Source organism: Siniperca chuatsi, linkage group LG10 (genome assembly GCF_020085105.1).
Source record: "Siniperca chuatsi isolate FFG_IHB_CAS linkage group LG10, ASM2008510v1, whole genome shotgun sequence".
Taxonomy (NCBI): Eukaryota; Metazoa; Chordata; class Actinopteri; order Centrarchiformes; family Sinipercidae; genus Siniperca; species Siniperca chuatsi.
Genome location: NC_058051.1, coordinates 24629137 through 24652230, shown reverse-complemented (window position 1 = coordinate 24652230; position 23094 = coordinate 24629137). Strand labels below are relative to the sequence as shown.

The following is a 23094-nucleotide window of genomic DNA, read 5'->3' as shown; positions in this document are numbered from 1 at the left end:
AAAGACGAGCCGAGCCGTTTGTCCAATCGCAGTGCTGCTTTATTCTAAGCGAGCCGAGATTGCCCGGCGGTTATAATGCAGAGAGGAGCGCATGGAGACTGTTCACGCTTTAGTAGACAGAAGGAGGGATGTAAAAGGGGAAATAAAAAGGTCAGCGAAGGCTCGTGAACTGCTGCTGGTCATTAACCTGACATCAACAGAATAATATAGTTAAGGTTTTAGTAAATCTTATAGGAAAACCTTATTCTGCACATAACAAGTTGGGGGAGGCTCAGGGACAGTTCAAGTTTTCTGCTACATCCATGTAAATCAAGACGGTGTAGTCCCTCATTCGTCCAGGAGTGTTCTATTGTAGAAAAGGTTTCAGTCGTAGTCATCTGGACACTGTTTTCAGAATCAAGACGTTTCGGCTCCCATCCGGAAGTCATTCTCAATTGTGAAAAATGGTCTGAGAACTCAGAAATTTAAGCTACTCTGTGTTGCTTAAGCCCTGCCCTCAGGAAGGAGTCTTCCTGAGTTTCTGCTGATTACCCTGCCTTCACCTGAAACTGACCTAAAACTCAGGAAGACTTTAAAGGATGAATATATGTGTGTAATTTTGCAGTGCATAACAGACAACTATGGGTTACTGTTTTGCATGATTCTTTTTTTCTCTAAAAAGGGGACATGAAACCCAGATGTTTTCCCATCTGCCTGCCCATTAATGACTGATTATATAAGTCACGCTTTTGTATTTTGCTACGGGTTTCAACATTACTATTATAGCACTGCTGTGAAAAAACCAAAAGGACCTTTCAGCTAAAGTACACAGTTTGGAATGGTGTGTTATTACTGCACAAGAATAACAACTATTTAAAAAAAGAGAGAAAAAACATACATTTGAGAAAACATAATGCTTTATTTATAGTCACAAAAATCCCAAAACAAAACTTTGCTAAGAGTTTGCACGTTTTAGAGCATATTCAATATTCAGTATATTTAAATATTTCTCTAAAATAACAAATGCCGTTGGGCACTCACAAGTCAATGGTTTCAACTGGATCTCATTATTTGTGTAACAAAGTATAAATGTTTTATTGATCTAATAGTTTAACATATTCTAATTTTACAATTTATACAGGTGTATAAAGTGCGGTACAAAATGAGAACACAATGCAAAAAATGGTCCTTTGTCATAATAACAGCCACTGTTTTCTGTCACATGCAGAAGGCTCTCCTGCAAACCACTGCAGTCATAGTGTTCATACATTGTTGAGTCCTGCCACATACTGACATGTGCTCTTAAAATCAGTGTGTGTATGATTGTGTGTGTGTGTGTTTTGGCATTCATAAATAAAAACATATCTTACCCAACACAACATTTTACCCTGGGACAACAAAATAGACAAACTTGATATCCCATTTGTATCACATCATTCTTACACATGTGCTGTCCAGTCCACTTTCTTTTTTCTTCACAGCAGATATAAACACACATCACATAAAAGATTACTTTCTCACACAGTTATTTCAGTTTTGCTTATCTCAGTAAGAAATCACACAGTTCATTTCATCGGCCAGTTCATCCTCAAAGCGAGAAATCGACTGACTGGCTCCGCGAGCTATGAGGTCAGCAGCAGCGCTCTCCATCTCGTCCAGGCTCATGCGACAGGCTTCAGCAATCTCCCGCTTGGCAAAGCTAACGAACTTCGGGTCCCTGGCGTAGACGCCGAGACCCTCGGAGATCAAGATCTGACATTAGCAAGACAGAAAAAAAGCAGTGGAACAATGATGTGAGACAGGGATTATGTTTCTAGCAATCGGCAAACGTAACATGCACGTCTATCTGATTATCATTATGTCCAATGCACAGAGGATTTTATTGGCTGAAAGAGTCACTCTCTCTGCCCTCTGGTCATCAGTGAGTGGCAACTTTATTTTTTTTATCATAATGTAAACAGTAAAGTAGCAAAGAATGGACTTGAATTTACAGAAAGTATTAAACATTACTCTAAGAAGAATTTCTCTCAGTGGTGCACCAATATATAATAGTATCAGCCAATATCAGCATCTACTTTTTACTGCTGATATTTGGCCGATTGTGGAATTGTTTTTTCTTTCTATTAATTTCTATTACTATGTGAAGTATTTACAGCATATATCAGAGGATGCATATCCTGGTATATTAAAGGATAGGTTCACAAATCTGTCTTAAAACTATAGTCAGGTAGCTCATATGAGCACTGAAACAGCTTGCTGTTATCGTTCCTCCTGTTCATACTGGCTAATAAGAGATGTCTTCCTAACGCACTTCCAATGAAAGTGATGGGGGATAAAATCCACAGTCTGTTGTTCTGTGCAAAAATCTATTCCACAGATTTTCTGTAGCTAATATGAGGCTTCAGCAGTCTGAGTTAGTCAAATCAAGTGAGTATCTTTCAAAATTACAGGTTTTTAGTTCGAAATTTCCTCTGTTGACTTGTTTTAAGATAGACTTGAAAAATTGTGAACCTATCCTATCCTATAGGAGGGGAAATATTGGTTTTAGTTAAAAAAAAAACACCCACTAAACCAAACTGCCAGAGGGCTCCAAGTAATTCAAAATAGTGTATATGCTTAAAAGTTGTACATGCTGGTGGTTGCTATAGGTTTCTTATTCACAAAAATCACCCACTGCATTATTACTCACCGACTCAACCAGACTGTCTGCACTGCCTCTGTCTACGAAGCCCTGGTTGACCGGTGGCATCCTCATGCTGGTGAAGGTCCTGGTCTGGCCGGGGTACCAGCCAGGACTGCTTCCTGCTGGGAGGCTGGCAGAGCCGTCGCTCCACAGTGGTTGGCTGGTGCCGGTGGCTTCGTCCACCAGGATCATAGGGGTGTAGATGAGCTTGCCCCTACGTCCTGAGGTGGGCATTATTCCTGAAACAGGAGTGGTGCCAGTTGCTGTTGTGTTCACCCAGGAGGCAGATGACATCGAGGACACGCTGCTGGGCCGGGAGTCAAGGCTGTGCTGGGTCTGACACAAGTGAGCGAAAGCAGGAGAAGACCAGTGAAACAAGATGAGACACACTCGGTGTACGAACACTAACATTTTGAGAGTGTGTGTGTGTGCCATTGTTTTACCTGTAGCGGGGGTCTTGATGGGGATGTGCTCCCACGGTAGTTCCCTGGGATGGGGAGCTGGTCATCCACACTGCTCTGTGGCCTCAGACAACGGAAGTTAAAGGCAGGCGTACGACCTGAAACAATAAGCGGGGAAGTGTTAGGAAACTGGCCAGGATGTATGCTGTAATCCCGTGTGGAGAGATTTAGCATTAGCGTTTGCATGCATTGTTTGGGTATGTGAAGGGGGTGTGTTCAAGATAAAATGGGGGTGTGAAGTTGCTCTTTAAGGCCCTCACCATTTCAGTAGATACTCTGCTTTAATGGTGCAAATCCACAAACAAATTAGCAGTTAATCAAACTACCACAAACCAACTGACACAATGAAAGTCTGGGCAGTTGTGGCTTTACCTGGTTGGTAATCCAGCTTAGAGGATTAGTAGTGAAAGTCTATGACTACAATCCCATGCGTATATCATTTGTCATTATTCCACAGCATAGTTACCAGCCAAAATAGCCAGTTGTTCTTAGTGAACATCCTTTTGATTAATCTTGTAGCAGACTTATGGTTTTAGATTATTAAAAAAAACACTTTAACTGTAAATGCATTCTGGGATAGAATAGCCTATTAGCTATTATTGGAGAAGCTCTGTAATGCATATCAGATTAGATAATGGCTTGTAGGGCTGCAACTAATGATTATCTTCATTATCATTATTAATTGATGAATTGATTGGACTATAAAACATCATAAAACAGTGAAAAATGGCCATCACAATTTCCTATAGTCCAAGGTGACATAACCAATATTATATGTTTCGTTTTGTTTGAACAGCAGTCCAAAACCCAAAGACATTAAATTTACTATAATGTGAGACAAGGAAAAACCGCAAATCCTCATATTTGAGAACTTGGAACCATAAAATGTTTGATATTTTGGCTTCACAAATGACTTATGACAATTAATTGACAATCAAAATAGTTGCAGGTGAATTTTCTGTCGATCAACACTTGCAGCTCTAATGGCATGTTAGTTATTAAATAATGTAACTCTGTACATTGCACACTGTACATGCATGGGTAATCGAGATGGAGAAAAAAAACATAAAAGAAAAAGAGAATGTACTTATGTTTCTCACCTTTCGGTATGGAAGGAAGTAGCCGTCTCCTGACAAACTGTGCGCTGCCATTCTCATTTCCATTGTAGCCATTCCCATTGTAACCACTGACAGTGCTGCCATTTCCGTTGAAGCCGCTTATTATACTTCCATTACCATTGGCACTGATGATACTGCCGTTTTCATCGTAGCCTGTGTATCCATTCCCATTATATTCATTTGTGCTAAAGGGTGTGGGGCTTGTAGCAACACTCCCTCCATTCATGTTGGTGCCATCATAACCGTTACTAACAAAGCCATTGGCATCATGAGTATCATAGGGTATCTCCCCAATGCTGCTAGCTCTCTCCAGGCTCTGTCCATTGTAGCCTGTCTCAGTCGGTACAGAAGAAACAGCTTCTGGATACACGTACCTATAAGATCCATACCAAGAGTTTGAGCATGATTTTTAAAGGAATAGTTCAACATTTTGGGAAACATGCTTATTTGCTTTCCTGCCGAGAGTTAGATGAGAAGATCGATACCACTGATACCATGTTTGTCCGTTAAATATGAAGCTGGAGCCAGGAAATGCTTAGCTTAGCATAAAGACTGGAAAAAGGGGGAACCATCTAGCCTGGCTCTGTTCAAAGGTGAAAACTTCCACCTACCAGCACCTCTAAAGATCACTAATTCCACCCCAGCTTCATATGTAATGGACAGACATAAGAGTGGTATCGATCTTCACATCTAACTCTTAGCAAGAGAGCAAAGAAGTGTATTCAAACTATTCCTTTATTACATATATACTGTAGCTCTCTCCTCACTCTCTCGATTGCTTCTTACCTGTCTACTGATGCTAGCTGTGCAGCATCCCCTTCACTGCTATAAACCTGCTCAGCTACTCCAGTTGTAGCCGCCACAACTGGTTCTTCAACAGCAACCTCTCCTCCACCTTCTATCTCTGGGGGAGGAGGAGGAGGAGGGGGAGGCAACTGGCTGATGGAGTCCACCCTGTACAGGAGAGAACAGGCAGTTTAGGAAACAACTCATTATGTCTTTCTAAACATTTACAGTACCAATGTGTGAATTTAGATATAATGCACAGCTTTATGTAAAATGAGAGAAACACACCTGATGGGCAGGGGTTCGGACCTCACAGGCTGTTCTGTTACAATGCTGACGCCTGCCAGCTCTGATCCTGGTCTCTGGTGCTCCTGCAGGCCCTTCACCTGCTCTGTGATCACGCCCCAGTCGGCTGTCTTGGACTCAGGTTCCATGATCACAGTTGTCTGCTCCACTAGCGTGTCTATTCGCGGCAATGGTGTGCTGGCGGGCGTGGTGGTCGCCGAGGTTCCGGGCTCACTGTCAAATATCTCTTCACCTGTCATCTCTCCATCCGCACCCTCCTCTTCTTCCAGGTCACAGGCCATCGCCAGACGCATCTCTGGAGCCAAGTCCTGCAGCGTCCGCAGCCCTTGCTAAGAACACACAAATATATTTATAAACATTAACATACATTATGCACTGTTAATAATGAGTGTATGAGCAAATATCCATAAAGCAACAACAAAGTTAAAGTCCCCCTTCTCTCAGAAATGTATTTTGCTTATTGTTACTTAATTTGGATGTTTGATCTTCTCTATGCAGAATGATGTATCTGTAGAGTTTGACTCTAGAAGGCTGTTTTCACATTCATCCGCTGAAGGTGAAAGTTTTACTGTGCTCACCTTATATCTGTGTTTAAGACGTGTGTGTACGAGCAGGATTTTGTGACATCACAACTAATGTGGAAGCCAATCCTGGTCCAACGTATAACTTACAAAAGTGTGATGTGGAAACTTGAAACCTCCAGCACACATACACACTGAGAATGGACTTTTTAGGGAAGTAGGAGACATCTTGTCTCTAGTTACAATTTTGAAAAAAACAAAAAAAACATTTGCATATTCATAGAATCTGGATTTGTCAATGGGGGAGAAGGGTAGATTTTAGAGACAAATATTAGAGACAAATTCAAAACTGAGTACTTTTATATGTCGAAAAACATGTCTGGAAGGGAATCTTTAAAATGAAAAGCACAATTTAAGTCACCTGCAGAAAAGCCGCCTTGTCCTTCTTTTTAGATTTCCTCTCCCTCTCCTTTCTCTTGCGGAACTTTTTAAAGTAGTCCTGAATCAAGAAGCTGGCGTAAAACTTCCCACAAGTCACCTCATCCCCTAAGAAGGAAACAAAAACGTTAGTAATGAAAATGTGGGGGGCCAAGTTGAATTGATGGATGATGAGATTTATATATGTCTTAAATGTTTCTTGTATTGAGGCAAACAGTATATTTTTGAAAGCAGATTATTTTCCAAAGCAGGAATGTTACTTTCACGAGTCTCTAATTGCAAAAGTTGAATTTAATATCTGTAGTGATTTCTGCTTTCACAATCTTTTCATCAAGGCTGGCAGCTATGTAAATTTCTGGTGTACCTCTAGGGGGAGGAATGACTTCATCAATGAGCTTGGGCTTGGTGCGCTTCCAGAGCTTCTTAATGATCAGCTTCAGCTCTTCATTCTGTTGGTCGATTGGGCCTGACGGGGACAAAAGCAACAAATCCTTTAAGGGAAAGAGCACCCTAAAAACACTAACAACTCATACAAGTACAATGAGCATGCACAAGTTTCTGTCTGTGTATGTGTATGTGATCTAACCTTCAGTCTTGATCTTGAGTGAGGTTCGCACAAGAGCAAACAGAGTAGCATTGAAGGTGACCGTCCCATCTGTGTGCAGTGGGACGTTCATAGCAACCAGTCTCTAAGAGGACAAGAGGATGAGGCAGAATGAGTGAGATCTATCTGTTCATGTTCCTACTGTAGCATCAAGTGTGCAGCACTGAATTTGTGCTGACTTACCTTGCAAGCAACACGATGAGGACATAGTTTTCCAAAACCAAGAGGTGGTTGAATCCTACGCAGCATAGTGACAACATCGATGTGCTTTATACGACCGCTGCAAGAGGCAGAAGAAAAGATATTTAATGACAGATAAGAATATTCTGGAAACAGTTAGAGGGAAGAAACAAGAGGGTTAAAGAGAAATGAGTCTTACGTGGCCTCTGGATCGTAGTCGGACCAAACTCTCTTAAACTCGTCCAGGTGGTGTGTACCGAGCACAGTCCAGTCTCGTGTCAGGTATTCAAAGTTGTCCATGATGACAGCAATGAACAAGTTGATAATCTTGATAGAGAAAAGGACAGAAACACAACAACTACATTATAAAAACACATTTGATAACTGATTTACATGTAATCATTAAAAAGTTTGATTGAGAAAGTTTACACACAAAGACCCTTTCAATTTACTTAAACTAATGGCCAGTAATGGTTGATGTATGTATAACATACCCTTAAAAAACATCTGTGAATAAAATACTGTATCAACTGAAATTCATGCACTCAGTGTGTTTAAAGGAAAATTAATATGAGTGACTAAAAATAGTCAGAATACATTACTCTGGTTGGAAATGGACAAGACAACATTTTTCATTACTGTGTAGTTGTTTGCTTCTAAATGCTTGTGATTATCAGACTGGTCTTTCATAATGATATATATGCATGTCAGTCCATCCAGTTCTGTGAATTTCGCAATGACCCAGCAGGACAAAAAGGAGCCGGGTCTATTTCAGCGGCCAGGAGGGTCCCAGCGGGTCTCTGCTAAAGGTCGAAGACCACACACAGGCTGATGGATGTCAGCTGTCCCCAAGAGAAGAAACCATAGAAGGAATGCAAGATACACATGAAGAACCTGGTTGTAAATCTAGCTTCATCTAGCTTCTCTGAAGCTTCTCTGAAGCTGAGACGGAGGAGATTAAGGTCAATGATGGTCTCAAATTGACATTTTAAAATACATGGAGTGCGTTAAATGTATAATGTCTAGTTGTAGGGGGAGAAGTGTTAGAACTTGGCTTTTCGATTAAGGAATACATTTTAAATTTAGGTGTTGCGATGACACTTGAGTGGGAACTTATAGAATTACACTCTAGCAACTAATCTAATACTCTAGTATTAGATGGCATTGATGATGATTTTAAGCAGGTAATCTGTAACAGGCAATACTGTATTTTGCTGAATTCCCATCTTCACTACAGGTCTGCAACAGCTAAAAAGATTATGAGCTTCCACTTTCATTTTTTATTTACTTCAGGTTAGACCCTGTTCTGCTTTCGCATATTCTCCAGATTTAAAGGCCCCTTATTTAACTTGTTTAATGTCTTAAAATAGCACTGAGGTCAAAGAAATGTTACCAAAATATTTGCACCCTTTTAAATCATAATTTTGTGATTTGCTGTCTGGATTAAGAAAATCCATGGATGTGTGAGTTGGAGACGATAGGGTTGGTTTTTTTAAAACAGCTTCTACTCAGTTGCTGTAATTCTATACTTTCTACTTTCATCTGACTTTGATCCCACTTGACCTGACAGCCTGTAAAACACAAGTCTGAATTAATTATACCGAGATTTAATTTGGAGTCAGGAGGCTGTATTAAGTTATATCAAAGGAGGGAAAGTGTTTTACTACAAATGAACTGAGGACTGAGCGATTAAAACAAAACAGATAGAAAGGATCCCTAATCCTCCTCAGCTTCACTCACTAGATAAGCACAGAGCATGAAGAAGCTGATGAAGTAGATGTAGGACAAGTTGCTACCGCAGGTGAACTCTTCACCAGGCTCAGTGTCAGATTCTGGGTCACAGCGTCTACCGGGCAGAGCTGCCAACATGATCTCCTGCCACTGCTCTCCAGTGGCACACCTACAAGGAGACAGAGAGAGGGAAGCATTTTCATGTGACCTTTACTTACACACTAAGATCTTTTAAATCTTTTTTTAAAGGAGGAGAGTGAAATTATTTGGTTTTTCCTCCAATTAATGGAGGAAAGATGAAATATTGTGTTGAGGCAAACAGCAGAAATGCAGGTAATATTTGAGCTTTTATAAAAACTTAGCTTACTTAAAACACACTTAGCATCTGTCTCTTTCTGGCTAAACTGGCTCACCTGAAGAGCACCAGTACAGCCATGAAGAAAGTCTGGAAGTTGCAGTTTCTGTTGATATGTGTGTCGTCATCAATGGCCACTTTCCCAAATGTCTGAAAGGAGAACAGTGGTTGATTAAGAATCAGAATCAGGTTTATTGCCATCTAGGTTTCACATACAAACATAAAAGGAATTTGCCTTGGTATTTTGGTGAATAACAGTCACAATAAACATAGTAAGAGGAAATAAAACGAAACAAGTTCTGCAAGTCAAGAATCTTAAATATAAACTAGAACTTTACAATAAAAAAATGTGCAAAATATATCTGTTTTAAAATTAAAATAGTTGTACAGTTTTTAAAAATGAAGAGGATGGAATGTGCAAAAAATTGACCAAGGAATGTGCAAATGTTCACATATAACGAACATAATGAATATGTGCAGTAAAGATTTCTGTTAGTTAATCAGACTTTATTAGACGGGTCCAGGTCAGTGGGGGTCCCACTAATGAAGTGGGGCAGACTGTTTTGTATGGTTTATACAGTTTTGTTTATCATGAATTAGTTAATTGACTAATTTTAGCTGGTGAAAATGAAACCATTTAAAAGCCTTGATTGATAAGAGAGACTCACCTGCATGCCAATCACAGCATAGATGAAAAAGATCATCGCGATGAGCAGACCAACATAAGGCAGGGCCTGAGCAGAATAAAGTCAAGAGCTCAGTTACAAGAAAGGAGTGTCATGACAACATACTGAAGTCAACTTTTTGCGTTATGCGAATTTGTCGCTCTGCACTGCACTAACCTGAAGGGACTTGACAAAAGTCCAGAGGAGGGTTCGAATGCCTTCTCCTTTGCTGAGCAGTTTAACCAACCTCAAGACTCGGAATAAACGGAAGAATGTGATGGACACTTTTCCACTCTCTCCTTTACCACCACCCTAGTCAAAAACAGGTAATTAAATATATGTGTTACAGTGCTCACACGTGTAGTATCGTGAAGTATAAATCCAGAAACAGATTAGGAGTTGCAGTGGTTAGTTTCAGCTCTCACCTCACCATGGCCGCCTCCTCCCTGGATCAATATTTCAGGCAATCAACAACAGGCAGATATGCAAGGTAAGAGCAAAGAGATTAAAGCCATCAGGATCAGATACAAATGGTTAGTAAAACATCTGTCAATAAATGATTATTTGGATTTTTCATAGTACACTTAAATTTTCCTGTAATATTGTTTTAAAGTTGTCTCCACACTGCTAGGAATACTTTTTTTAAATAAAAAAAGTCACATTTCAGCTACAGGCTCTTATCAAGCCTTTAATACACCATGTACCAATGATACTGTATAGTGTGTAGCATTTGTTTCATTTGATTTAAAAAAAAAGGTTGATAATTTCACATTTATTTTCACAGCAGTAGCGAAACAGTGAGAGGAAACACTGTGACACACACATGAGCTTTTGAAATGTGTCGGTACAATAAACATGCTGTCTTTTTCTTTTGTCAGCCAATGGAAATAGAAGTGTGAACAAACTTACGCTAAACTCCGAAACTGCAATATCCAACACACTCCCCACAACAATCAAAGCGTCAAATGAATTCCATGGATCGATGAAATAATGCTGCAAAGGAAAGAATAAGCAAAGTGAGAGTCACAAACAGACGGTGCTGACAGTCATCGTGAATGTTATTTTCAAAGGTGAAAGAGTGAAACCTCACATGAGCCCGCAGAGCCAGTAACTTGATAATCATCTCTATAGTGAAAACCACAGTGAAGATCATGTTAAGGATGTCCATGATGGAGGTGAACAGTTTAGACTGCTCATAATGCTGGGAGAGAAGCAACAACAACACAAAACTTCACATCACAACACTGAAACAGGTTGATATTTCTGTATTTCACGGCAGAGTTGTGTGAAATGATACCTGAATAGCCAGCGTGAGGGTGTTTCCCAGAATCAGCACAAACATGATGTATTCAAACTGGCTGGAGTTGATGATCTTCCAGAATTTGAGCTGTGACGGGTTTTTAGGAATGTAAATCTTTATAGGCTGAGCTTTCAGTGCGTAGTACACACACTGGCGCTGGACCGGGGAAAAGAGAAGAGAGCGAACATTATTCACTTTGAAAAATTAAACAAATGTATTACACATAAATAATTGTTTAACTGAAATTATATAATAAAGTTTTGGAAAATAACTAACTTGATTTTTGTTGAGTTCACAGTTTTTGAATTCAGCCTCTCCTTGCTCTCGAAATGTGATGATGACAAAACCCACAAATATGTTCATCATGAAGAAGGCAATGATGATGATGTAGATGATGAAAAAGATGGAGATTTCTACTCGGTAGTTGTAAATGGGCCCTCGGTTTATGGCATTGGCATCCACAGCCCGGTAAAGGAGCCTTTATACAAAAAAATCACAACAGTGAGGACACATTTAATGGTCAAACATTGATTTAAAGAATGTAAAGCTTAAAAGATAAGGCTGGCGATATTCTATTTTTTTCTTATTGTCAACAAATCCCCTGAAAAGACCAAAACCAACAATGAATTGATCCTACTAATAAGAATTGTCTGTGTAGCCAAAACCTGATCTATCTTATTCCTCTCTGCCATAGAGCTCCATTGTTGTCCAAAAACTATTACACATCGATGAGCTGCACTGTTGCACTGGGTGACATGTTCCTTCATTACCATCAACATGGGCACTTAAGTTTATTTTGAGTCAATCCCACATACATCGTCCTGCTGCTGCAAATACTCACTAGAGCACCAAATATGTATTAATCCGCAGCAGAAAATAGTCCCCTACAAATGTACTGTTAACTCCTGTTTTAGTAATGTTTTGTAAAACCTACAGTGCCCATCTGTTTTAGGGAATTGCAGAGTCATTTTAAAACTGAAACTATATATTTGGGACCAATTTTTAAAGATTTACATCTTCAGTAAGAACAGCCCACATGGCAGGGAAGTTGGAAAGCATTGAGAGACGGAATAACACATTCTTGTTTTTTTTCTTTTAATGGGATTTGTTGACAATAAAAAATTCCTTTGCATTAAAAACAATGTAAAGTTACTACTCACTGTGGCCAGCCTTCAAATGTTGACACAGTGAATAAAGCCAGCATGCCCATCAGCACATTGTCAAAGTTGAAATCACTGTTTTCCCAAATCCTCTCTTTCACCATGGGGTGGTTCATATCCCCGTCTTTATAGACCACAAACGTTCCCCTAAAATTAAACATGTACACACATTTTATGACAGTGGCAACAGGTTAGGAGACTGTGAAGTGCTGTATATTATGTAGAGAAATGAAGACAAGAAAACTGACTTGCACTCCACAGGAGTGTGTTTGGCTTCATCTGTGCAGCTGTAGAATCTGCCCTGTAATATTAAACACAGAAAGGTTATACCATTAAAAACACTCACTGGCCACTTTCCTTTTAACTCTTGTGAGTAAGAGAAAAATACAAGGACATACACTCAGTGGCCACTTTATTAGGTACACTGGTACAATCTAATGCCATCCAATTTAATAGCTCTGCCATGACATCTATCTTTACAATGCTCATAATGTTCAGTTTTTGGTGACATTGTTGGAAATGTGTAAATTCAGTTATATGTTTATTATTGAGGTCATAGTTAAAAGTGGTGTTGTACTGGACTACATTATAATGAGAGATGTTTCTAATTTTTTGTCCTTTCCATTTACATACATTAGGGGGGCAGAATATTGGAAACAACTCTCAATATAATGCAGTCCAGTACAACACCATGACTAACTATAACCTTAGTGCTAAAACATATAATTTAATTAACACATGAACATTATAGGCATCATAAAAGCAAACTTTATAGCAGAACAGTTGTATTTGATTGCATTAGACTGTACAGGTGTACCTAATAAAGTTGACACTGAGTGTAGAAATCAAAAGGCTGACAGCATTAACATGTACCTTGAAGAGCTGCACTCCAATACAGGCAAACATGAACTGAAGGAGTGTTGTGACAATCAAGATGTTGCCGATGGTGCGAATCGCCACAAACACACACTGCACCACATTCTGTGAACATAAGAACAACAAAGGACATGTGTCTGATTTAAATAGCAACAAAATATACTTTATATACAAAATTTATATCAAATATATACTGACTGACCAGAAAAATACTTATTAAAACTTACTTAATATATCATTTGAATAAAACAAAAAAGAAAGATAAGTAAAAGTTAACTGTTTACCTTTAGTCCCTTGGCTCTGTTAATGGCTCGAAGGGGCCTGAGCACTCGCAGCACTCGGAGAATCTTGACCACAGAGATCGCACTCGAACTGAGAGCAACAATGCAAAGGATTAAAAAATATGGCAGACTGGGCTGGGAAATGTAGAGTATAAAGTATAAAACTACATTGGGAAAATGAAATCATTCCTTTTGACTCAATACTAGATAAGATAGAACTTTATTTATCACGAGGGAAATTGTTGTGCAGCAGTTGCAGTACAATGTAGGAAAGAGTGCAAATATAAAATATCAATAAAGTATAGAAATACCAATAAACATAAATCCAAAATTCTAAATATACATAATGCCAAAAATATAAACAAGGTTAACAGTAAGGATGCTAAGTTGCTCATATCTCAAGTTGCTTCCTGGTGAGTTGCATATAGACATGCGTGAGAATATGTACTGTCCCAGAGTGTTACCCTTGACAATTTAATGAGACATCACTGCTTCTACACATTACAGATACACAACAGTGACTCCTATGAATTTTTCTGACAAAAGAGAACAGTGTGCAGCTTGCGTTAGACAGGTATCTACTCACTGTAAAAAGAAAGACGTGAGCGACACACTGACAACCAGCAGGTCCAGAAGGTTGAAAGCATTTCTACAGAAGGAGCCAGTGTGCAGAAAAGCTCCGTAGACTGTCATCTAGATATGAGCGAAGAAGTGAAGAAACAAAGTTAAAACCTATTCCATCTAATGTTGAAGAAATTATGGCAATTTTTTCAATTTCAGCCCCCGCAGCTGTTACCTTTAGTACGATCTCCACTGTGAAAACTGAAGTGAAAACATAATCGGCATAACCGAGCACCTGAGGATGAGAGAAATTAGTATCAGTATTCAATCTTGTTTATTGTGCAGGTAATGATGAGCAGATGGACGTGGCCTGTGAGGCTCTGATGTGGTCGGTCTTACTATGTTCCTGAATGAATGGGATTTGATTGGATCCTCAGCAGCCAGGGAAATACTACTGAGGATGATGAAGATGAGAATGAAGTTGGTGAAGTAGGGGTGATGGATGAGGTTGTGGCAGGCAACTCGCAAACTGAGAATGGAAAGGAAATTATAAAGAAAAGTAGATTATTTTAGCATTGTCTTGGTGTTAAGACATATAACACAACGTATTGTTAAATCAGTGGGGAGTTAAAGAGTAAGATTATGGGAGTATAGTAGAATTAGGTTAATTTGACACATGTATGATTTCAGATTACCAGTTTTTCTTTCCAAGAATGAAGAAGGAGCTTCCATCAGGGATTGGTACAATCTTCTCTTTGGGCCCTGAGAACTCAGGCTTTAATGGAGCAACTCCTACAGTAAAATAAAGAGCATACAAGAAAGGTATAAGAGACAGTTTACATCTAAATCAGCAAGTCTCCTGTTTCTCCTGCAGGACGTGACGTCCATCACACTCACCCTCCAGTCCCTCAATGGCCCTCAGCTCCTCGTTTTCCTGCCAGTCGTCCTCATCATTCTACACACGAGACAAAAGATCAGCTGTTGTTGTTTGGCATTTCACTTTTTAAAAATGTCCAATGTGGTGCAGGAAAAAGATGAAAACATTCTCTACCCACCCCTGCATCTTCATCCTCTTTCTCTTCGTCCTCATCCCACTCTTCTTCCTCTTCCTTTTTCTCTCTGAAAAAACAAACAAGTGCAATGAAGCTACGGCAGGATTGTCTGAAAACAACGTTTTTGTCTGTGCTTAATATACTGATCAGTGTAAGTGCAGCAGGAAATAAAAGGATGAGTCACCTATAAATGTGTCCACTGCTCACTATCATCTTTTCTTTTCTCAAACTTACTCGACTTTCTTCTTTCCGCCGCCTCCTGCCAAGTTGTCCACAGCGATAGCCAAGAAGACATTGAGCAGAATGTCTGATCACAAAATTAAGGAGTCAAACTTGTTCCATTTGGTATTAAATACAAATAAGTTGATGCTCAGACTGCGATAGGAATCAGACAGTGAGCTCACAAACACTGGAAAAGGATACAGTTACCACAGACAAAGAGGATGACAAAGTAAATGCACACCACCATGTTGGGGAAGATCGGCCCTCCATATGCCATAATGCCGTCGTACATCACAGCGTTCCAGTCCTCTCCAGTGAGGATCTGCAAATAAAAACCATCAAACAGGACAGAAAAGAGAGACACAGTGGACAGACAGAGCGAGGGACCTGTGATTAATACAACAATACATAAAATAGCCAAGCAGTGAGATATTGCAGAAATGTAAATCACCTGGAAACAAGTGAGCAGGGCCTGAGGGAAAGAGTCAAAAGTACTTCTCTTCATCTGAGTCTCGTCAAAGTTGAATTTGCCTCCAAACAACTGCATGCCCAGCAAGGCGAAGATGATGAGGAAGAGGAAGAGCAGGAGCAGAAGGGAGCAGATAGCTTTCATGGAGTTGAGCAGCGAGTTGACCAGGTCAGACAAAGCAGCCCAGTGCCTGGAAAGAACAAATTCAGAGACAGCATAGATACACATCAGGAAATGAAGATAATATGGAAAAGGTCATGATTAAAAAAAACTGCAGATCGATCTATATCACTGGAACCTTCCTTGTGCTGCCGACTGAAAAGCTCCAGATGTTTTACCACTAAACTCTGGCACCAATTACCGAGTCATCTTGAATATCCTGAGCAGTCGGATGCAGCGCAGCACAGAGATGCCGATGGGCGGGATGACATCCAACTCTACAAGCAGCGTCTCGAGGATGCCACCGCACACCACAAAGCAATCAAAGCGGTTGAACAGCGCCATGAAATAGATCTGCAGGCCAAAGGCGTACATCTTCAGCAACATCTCCAGAGTGAACAGCAGCAGCAGGATCTTGTTGGCTCGCTCTGAGGGACAAACAGAGAAGAAGACGTGGAATCATGTTTTTATTTTTCTCTGGTGATTCCTTCTGAGTCAAAGTGTACAGCTGCTTGAGGTGGGGACCAAAAGAAAAACGTCATAAAGGTCAAAATAAAAGGAGGAACGGATTCTTACCTTGCATTTCTGTGAGCCACTTTGGCTGTCCGTAATGCTCGGAGGCACTGGCCACTGTGTTGAGAAACACCAGCAGAAGCACCAACCAGTAGAAGTTCGTGGTCTTGACGGCCACACGGCAGTTCTTCCTGAATGTGTGATTCAGCTGGCACAACTGGTCACTAAAAAAGAGTGGGAATAGTTTTTTGACTTAGATTTGTATTTTCACAGGGTGTAACAACTAATTAAATCCATAAAGAGTGCCTTGGAATGAGCCCTTTTTCATCCAAAACATTAAAAGAAAAATATTTGAACCTTTGCAATGATACAGTGTTTTCCTCAAACCATTTATGGTTTGTAGGATATAACAGCAAACAAAAGCATTGTGATATATATGAACTTTATATGGTAATAATAACAGGAGATATTATATCAGCTCATCAATCATCATGCTGCATTGTTTAGGTGATTTAAAAAAATTAATGAATTAATGAATGATACAAGAAAAGCAATAAATGTTGCAAGTAGAACAATGTATTGATATACCTCCAAATGGAAGAGTAAACTGTCTCTCTGAAAGTTCATGTTCTTCATCATATAAATACAGTGTAATATTGAAGATCTTACCAGAAGCTATTGGCCATCATCTTTGCCCTGAGAAAACAAGAAGATGTAAGTGCAAATCATGAATTGACTTCATTAACACCTGAATGTCAGTGATGAATCAAAACAATATTGTTATTTCTCTGTTTCCTTACATGAGAGAAGCACAGAAGCCACTGTCATCATCGAGGTATGCTATATCATCATCCGAGTCTGACTCTGCTGAACACGGAAATGAATACTGACTGTTAGAGAGAATCATGTAAAATAAACACAATAACAGACTGAGAGAGACTGTAGACATACCTCCACCATCCTCACTGTGTTTGTACCAGCCAAACTTCTTCATCATCTTTTTCTTTGCAATTGCAGCACCTTTGAAGTCAAAAAGAGGCAGATTATGTATAAACGTAAAGCTAAATGTAGATGTTTTGGTTTGAGTGTGTGTCAACATGAATATGTGTTAAACTAACGTTTGTTTCCTTCTTCATCCACATCCTCGGCCTCTATGAGCCAGTCCATGTAGCCTATCATGTCCTCCTCCATCTGCTTGCTCTCCTGCGCCTTCTGCAGCTCGCCACGTGCCACGGCCTTTTCTCTTTCCTTGGAGAACTCTCTGTGCACATACGCAAACTCCAGAAACTCAGAGAAACATTGAAGACAAATGTAAAGGATTGATTTTGTTTCTCATTACACAATAAATGCACAGAAAGCTGTGACCTGCAGTGCAGCAGCTACCCACCCGCTCAACACACCCAATACAAGATTGATAATGAAAAAGGATCCAAAGATGACCAGAGAAACAAAGTAAACCCATGGAATCTCAAAGCCAATGGCATCATTCATCTGTGCAGAGAGACAGGGGGACAAAGTGCAGGTCAGTATTTTCAATTACAACAAACAAATGTAAGTGTGAAAACTGTGGAGGATCCAGGAACATGTCTGTGTACCCAGTAGAGAACATCTGTCCAACCCTCCATAGTGATGCACTGGAAAACTGTCAGCATGGCGAAGAAAACGTTGTCGAAGTTTGTGATGCCGCCGTTGGGGCCCTCCCACTTGCCCCTGCACTCAGTCCCGTTTCCGACGCAAAAGCGCCCGCTCCCGGCAAACGCACAAGGTGACGGATCATCTTCCACCATGAGACCTAGAGCAGAGAACAGCAGGAGGCCGACAGGCATTCAGCTTACACATCCATGAAATATGGACACTGTATAAAATCTTTTTTTAGTTTAGAGAGCAGAGACCTGTGCTCGTGAAGTAACACGTCTTGTGCATCCTGCCGATGAAAAGCTCCAAGCCGATGATAGCGTAGATGATGATGACAAACATAACCAACATACCAATGTGCAGAAGGGGGACCATGGCTTTCATGATGGAGTTCAACACAATTTGCAAACCTGACAAGAACACACACTTTTCAGTGGTGCGTGTGGGATGAAACACACATGTAACAACACATTCAAAACAAACTGCAATAAATGAGAAACGCACTTGGCACTCCAGATACGAGCCGAAGCGGTCGCAACACCCTGAACGCTCTGAGAGCTTTGACATCCAGGCCTCCAGGTTTTCCTGCAGCATGATGGGCCTCTCCTGGCTTATGATCTGTCATGGCCTCTGCTAGTACACTGAACAACCTGCACAGACACACATAATAGCTGTTGAACTCTCCTTCTCTTTAGTGATAGAACATTTGTAGATTGCAAATGGTGACCACATGAAGCACCAAAATACCCGACAATGACGATAATGAAATCAAGCAAGTTCCATCCGCTGCGTATGTAGGCGCTGGGGTGCATGACTAAGCCGTAGGCAAGGATTTTAGTGAAGGTCTCGATGGTGAAGATGACGAGGAAGACGTACTCAACTTGTTCCTGAGAACAAAAGAAAAGGAAACATAGGGATGTTTGGCAAAATTGGAATGACCTTTTTTTATGCGTCAACGAGTGCGTCTGAAATGAATAAATATGGAAGAGTCTTGAAATAAATGTCAAGTTATTGTCACAGTAAAATAAAGTGGCACTAACTGACTTTTTCATGCTTCCTTCTTTAAATCACGCATGTTATCATTAAAGGCTGACTGCAGTGGCTTTCTAACCTCTTAACCCAGTGCCTAACATATGCTTAAGCCGGTCACCGAATCCCTTTTCTGTACCCTTCAGCTTAATGCTTCTAATCACTGCTACCACTGTCACTAACGCTTTTACCTCAGGCTGACACAATAATCCAGGCATAATGTGCTTTAATGTACTATGACTGGAATTGAGAAAAATCTGTAACATTCACAAAAATTTGATCCAAAAATTGATGATATAAACTGATACTGTAAGTCACTGCAGGGGAGTTAAACTGTCAGCTTACCTCCTTTGTACAATCCAATAAAGGGATCTACTAACAGTGTAGGCTTGTGTCCCTGTTACCCTTTTCTTTTACTAAAATGACCTGAAATCAAATTCAAATATTTGATCACGTTTACTCTCTGCAAACAAGGTAAGGATTGTTTCTAACATCAACAACAATGTGACTTTTTGTAAATATATATAAAGCTGTTGTTGGGTCACACTGGTTCATATTTCCAATACGCCAAAGAAAAACATGCTTGGTTTCAGTTTGACAACTGTTTAATTTGTAATTTACAGAAACAAAAATATCAGAAAGAGAAAGTGTAAGAGAGAGAGAGAGAAAGAGATGAGGCAGATGGTTAGTAAGTCATGATCCCTCACAAGGTCACCTAAATATGGTCACACCACAACTTTTTTCCTTCTAATACCATTACCATCCAACAGAACGCTATTAACCTTCTCACCAATTGTTGCTACTTTCAGCAAAACACCTACTGACCAATGTCCTTTCCATGAAACACTGAAAGGCATATTTTTTCCTTTTCACAAACCATTAAGACTGTTTTTCCTAAACATTTGTCACACGAATCATGCATATCTCTATCAGTGTCCTCAAATGACTCAGAGGACCTAGGAAGGAAAATTCACTCAGGCTGACCACACAGGATGTTCTCAGTGAGAGTCAAGCCTCGGAAACAGACACACTTCATGTGATTTTATTGAAAATACAAAAAGTTCATGTTGACTGTTTCATTCATTTCCCTTAAAGGCATCACATTGCTGTCCTAAACTTTAATACTTTTGATTTCCAAGGACTGAGCACTACTTCAGTGATCTGATGAAAAAAGCTCTATATGATCAAAGCACCGGCATCTTTTTGAAGTTTAATCTTCATACGATATTCTCCATATTGGTCCCTTTAATATCTTTCAAACACTTTTTTTCCCTCGCACATCCTCTCACTGACTGATCAGAATCAGAAATACTTTATTGATCCCCGAGGGGAAACTCTTTCGTTACAGCTGCTCACTACCACGTCAGTGCACACAGGAATAGAAGTACTAATAGAATAGAAATAGAAATAATAATAAAATAAGTCCGCAACGAGACAATTATTTCTAGTAAGAAATAAGAGATGTGCAAATCATAATATAATACACTATAATACAGCTAAGATAAATTAAGTACAAGTGGATATTAATTATAAAAGCTAAAATAGGTGTAAAGTACAAAAGTGGATTTACAGGTTGATAAGTATGTACAGTATACAACGGCAACAGGCAGTATGCACGTTGGCGCATGCACACTTACATCTAGGTGTCTATTTGGCTATGTATCACTATAGCTAAGTGTGTATGAGTGTATATATGAATGCATCAATAATACAAATAGGGGAATGAATGGAAGGTGCCGCATTGTTGGATTAAGACTGGAAACACCTACAGTACTTTTTCTTTCCCTTCTATGTAGGAAGAATATTTACGCAGGTTTTAAATGTTATCCTTGTTTTTGTGATGTATTCTGGGATGATTTTTGTTGTTTGTTGCATTTTGTTGTGTACTTTTATTTGGAAGTTTCTGTGTTAGAGGTGCAGCATCCTTTTGAAGCTGGCCATATATGTGTCTCGTTCTCACTATTTAACTGACAAAGATACAGCATTCTTGTAGGGTATAAGGCCCTGTGCCAGAACACATTGGTGAAATAAATCAGGCCATTCATTTCTTCCATGAGATGTCACATCACCTACTTATGTTTGAGCTTTACTTATCTTCCATAATACCAAGCTCAGCGTACCATGTTTGTGTGTTCCTAACGTTCAAAATGAGTTAAAGAAACAAGTTTAAGGTTAAGCTACTGTACTTTATCTCTCCACTGGAAACTCACCAGTTGGTGATTAGTAGCGTTGGAGTCATCATCGGGGTACGGCTTGGTAACGCCCATGGCCACACAGTTGGCAAAGATGGCAAGTAGAATGAAAATATCAAAGGGCTTGAGGCTTGCAGTTAAGGGTACATAGGTCTCATGAATGCATCTTTCCAGGAAAATACACACAACAGCATAATAAAACTTCAACCCGCTGACACACCAACATGAACACATTATACATTTACATTATCTGCAGAACTGTTTGCATAAACATACACAAACCACTTTGCACCCTAAACGACTCAGAGAAGGATATTTCCACTCCACCAGGGCCAGTGCTGCCATGCGGATGGGGTTGCTGAGGGTGAGGCAGCAGAGGGCTCGGGGGGCCCTGAGGGCGGACTTGTTCGCCTGCATCGCCTTCTTGGCCCCCCCTCCTCTTTTTCTGGCCGAGCCAGTTGACCCGAGGGTGTCTGATTTTCCTCCATCGCCCCCAGGAGGGGCATCTGTCCAATTAAAAACAAGAAAAAACATTCAGTAATGATGTTATTCTGTGTTTTCAAGCATCCTGAACGTGAAATCTAAAACATGGGTATTACATGACCACTGAAAGATTTATGGTGTGAATTATTTTATTCTGAGCAAGTAAATGTGTGATACATCTGGGATAGATAGTTCTTTGTTAATAGAGAAGTGGGTCTGTTGTATTGGTGGATACCTTTACTGTCATTCAGTCAAAGCCCTGTGCCCAGTTCTGGTTGGTATACAACTTTCAGTCCTCTCTCACACCATGTAAATATTTCATTGCTAATATCAGCCCACATCTTATAATCCAACACAATAGGGAAGGATTGGACACATGGCTGCAGTAACAGACAGGTATTCTCTCCTGAAGGCCTCATATTATAAGACCAGATGTGACCTACTTCTTTATTGGGAGCAGCGTGGCACTTAGCCGAACACTATCCCCATGTAGGCCCCATGAACACCTGTTGAGAAGGCCCTACACAGAGAATAAGCCTGCAGGAACATTTATTATCTCATCCATGTAAAAACTACAAAGGAGTAGCCAAAAATATGGGCAGATAAAACAGACTTGCCTATTGTGGAAATACTGAATGTGATGCCAGTTGTGCATCTAATTATTGTAAAAGGTACACAGTATGCTTTGATTTTAATCGTAGCAAACATGCTTTACTATCAGGATGAACTATGTTTGATCAATCTTGTAACCTTCACTGAATATCTGGATGTATTAATTCAGAAAATAATACGAATCTTCCACCTACGGCACCTGCAATTTCCTATGATTTCTATTCAGCATATAGCTTTACAGTAGTGAGCCTTGTCCATTTTGTTATGCATGACGTTGAAGGTATAATGTGCATATTCTTACTATTCTCTAATGTGTGCAAACAAAACCTCCGAGACATTGTAAGGAGTCCATACCTTTCTTTGCCCCATCCATGTCCGCAGTTTAGCACCACGAAATCACTTCAGAAAACCCACCATCAACTCCTCAGGGGATCTGCGATGCTTAATGGATCACAGATATGAATTTGGCCCCAAAAAGAGAGAACTTTCTAGGGGTGAAAAAAGGACCATCTGCAGCCTGTCATTTCATATCCACATGCAGCACGCCGGTGCAGCTGAGAGGCTACGGGCCATCCTGCCCCGCCTGCTTTGTAGCCTAAAAATCCAATTAATCAGATTTTTACAAAATCTAATTTCTGGTAATTTCTTACGCGTGTAAATAAAAAGTGCAATTGCTTTTAACCATGCAGGCACATAACGGTGAGGGATATTAAAATAAAGGCG

At 40.0% G+C, this 23094-nt stretch overlaps 1 protein-coding gene across 2 annotated transcripts; it reads right to left on the bottom strand.

Moving 5' to 3' along the window:
• Nucleotides 1-878: 878 nt before the first annotated feature.
• Nucleotides 879-23084, bottom strand: cacna1fa (calcium channel, voltage-dependent, L type, alpha 1F subunit a). 2 transcript variants are annotated; one of them, XM_044212077.1, is made up of 47 exons: nucleotides 22726-23084; nucleotides 21593-21782; nucleotides 21295-21400; nucleotides 18803-18942; nucleotides 18560-18705; nucleotides 18313-18465; nucleotides 18016-18212; nucleotides 17808-17911; nucleotides 17539-17681; nucleotides 17372-17440; nucleotides 17221-17287; nucleotides 17090-17116; nucleotides 16484-16644; nucleotides 16110-16335; nucleotides 15731-15938; nucleotides 15481-15601; nucleotides 15292-15364; nucleotides 15061-15124; nucleotides 14903-14960; nucleotides 14701-14797; nucleotides 14405-14534; nucleotides 14241-14300; nucleotides 14031-14137; nucleotides 13448-13535; nucleotides 13161-13268; nucleotides 12536-12588; nucleotides 12288-12434; nucleotides 11404-11605; nucleotides 11125-11283; nucleotides 10918-11028; nucleotides 10737-10820; nucleotides 10253-10273; nucleotides 10005-10139; nucleotides 9831-9896; nucleotides 9221-9312; nucleotides 8817-8976; nucleotides 7276-7403; nucleotides 7080-7176; nucleotides 6879-6981; nucleotides 6657-6758; nucleotides 6276-6400; nucleotides 5316-5662; nucleotides 5028-5195; nucleotides 4224-4615; nucleotides 3106-3221; nucleotides 2669-2998; nucleotides 879-1731 (listed from the first exon to the last, which is right to left on the bottom strand). In XM_044212077.1, the coding sequence occupies exons 1-47, from the start codon at nucleotides 22742-22744 to the stop codon at nucleotides 1525-1527; spliced, it is 6207 nt and encodes a 2068-aa protein (XP_044068012.1). In that variant the 5' UTR covers nucleotides 22745-23084; the 3' UTR covers nucleotides 879-1524. The 2 variants fall into 2 exon arrangements, with proteins under 2 accessions (XP_044068012.1, XP_044068013.1); XM_044212078.1 differs by having other exon boundaries at nucleotides 17221-17284.
• Nucleotides 23085-23094: the final 10 nt, after the last annotated feature.

Coding starts and splice junctions, on each gene's coding strand:
- cacna1fa (XM_044212077.1), bottom strand. Junction 18,466..18,559: donor GCTCGTATCTGGAGTGCCAA/GTGCGTTTCTCA, acceptor TGTTCTTGTCAG/GTTTGCAAATTGTGTTGAAC. Junction 15,602..15,730: donor CCCTGCTCACTTGTTTCCAG/GTGATTTACATT, acceptor TTTTATTTGCAG/ATCCTCACTGGAGAGGACTG.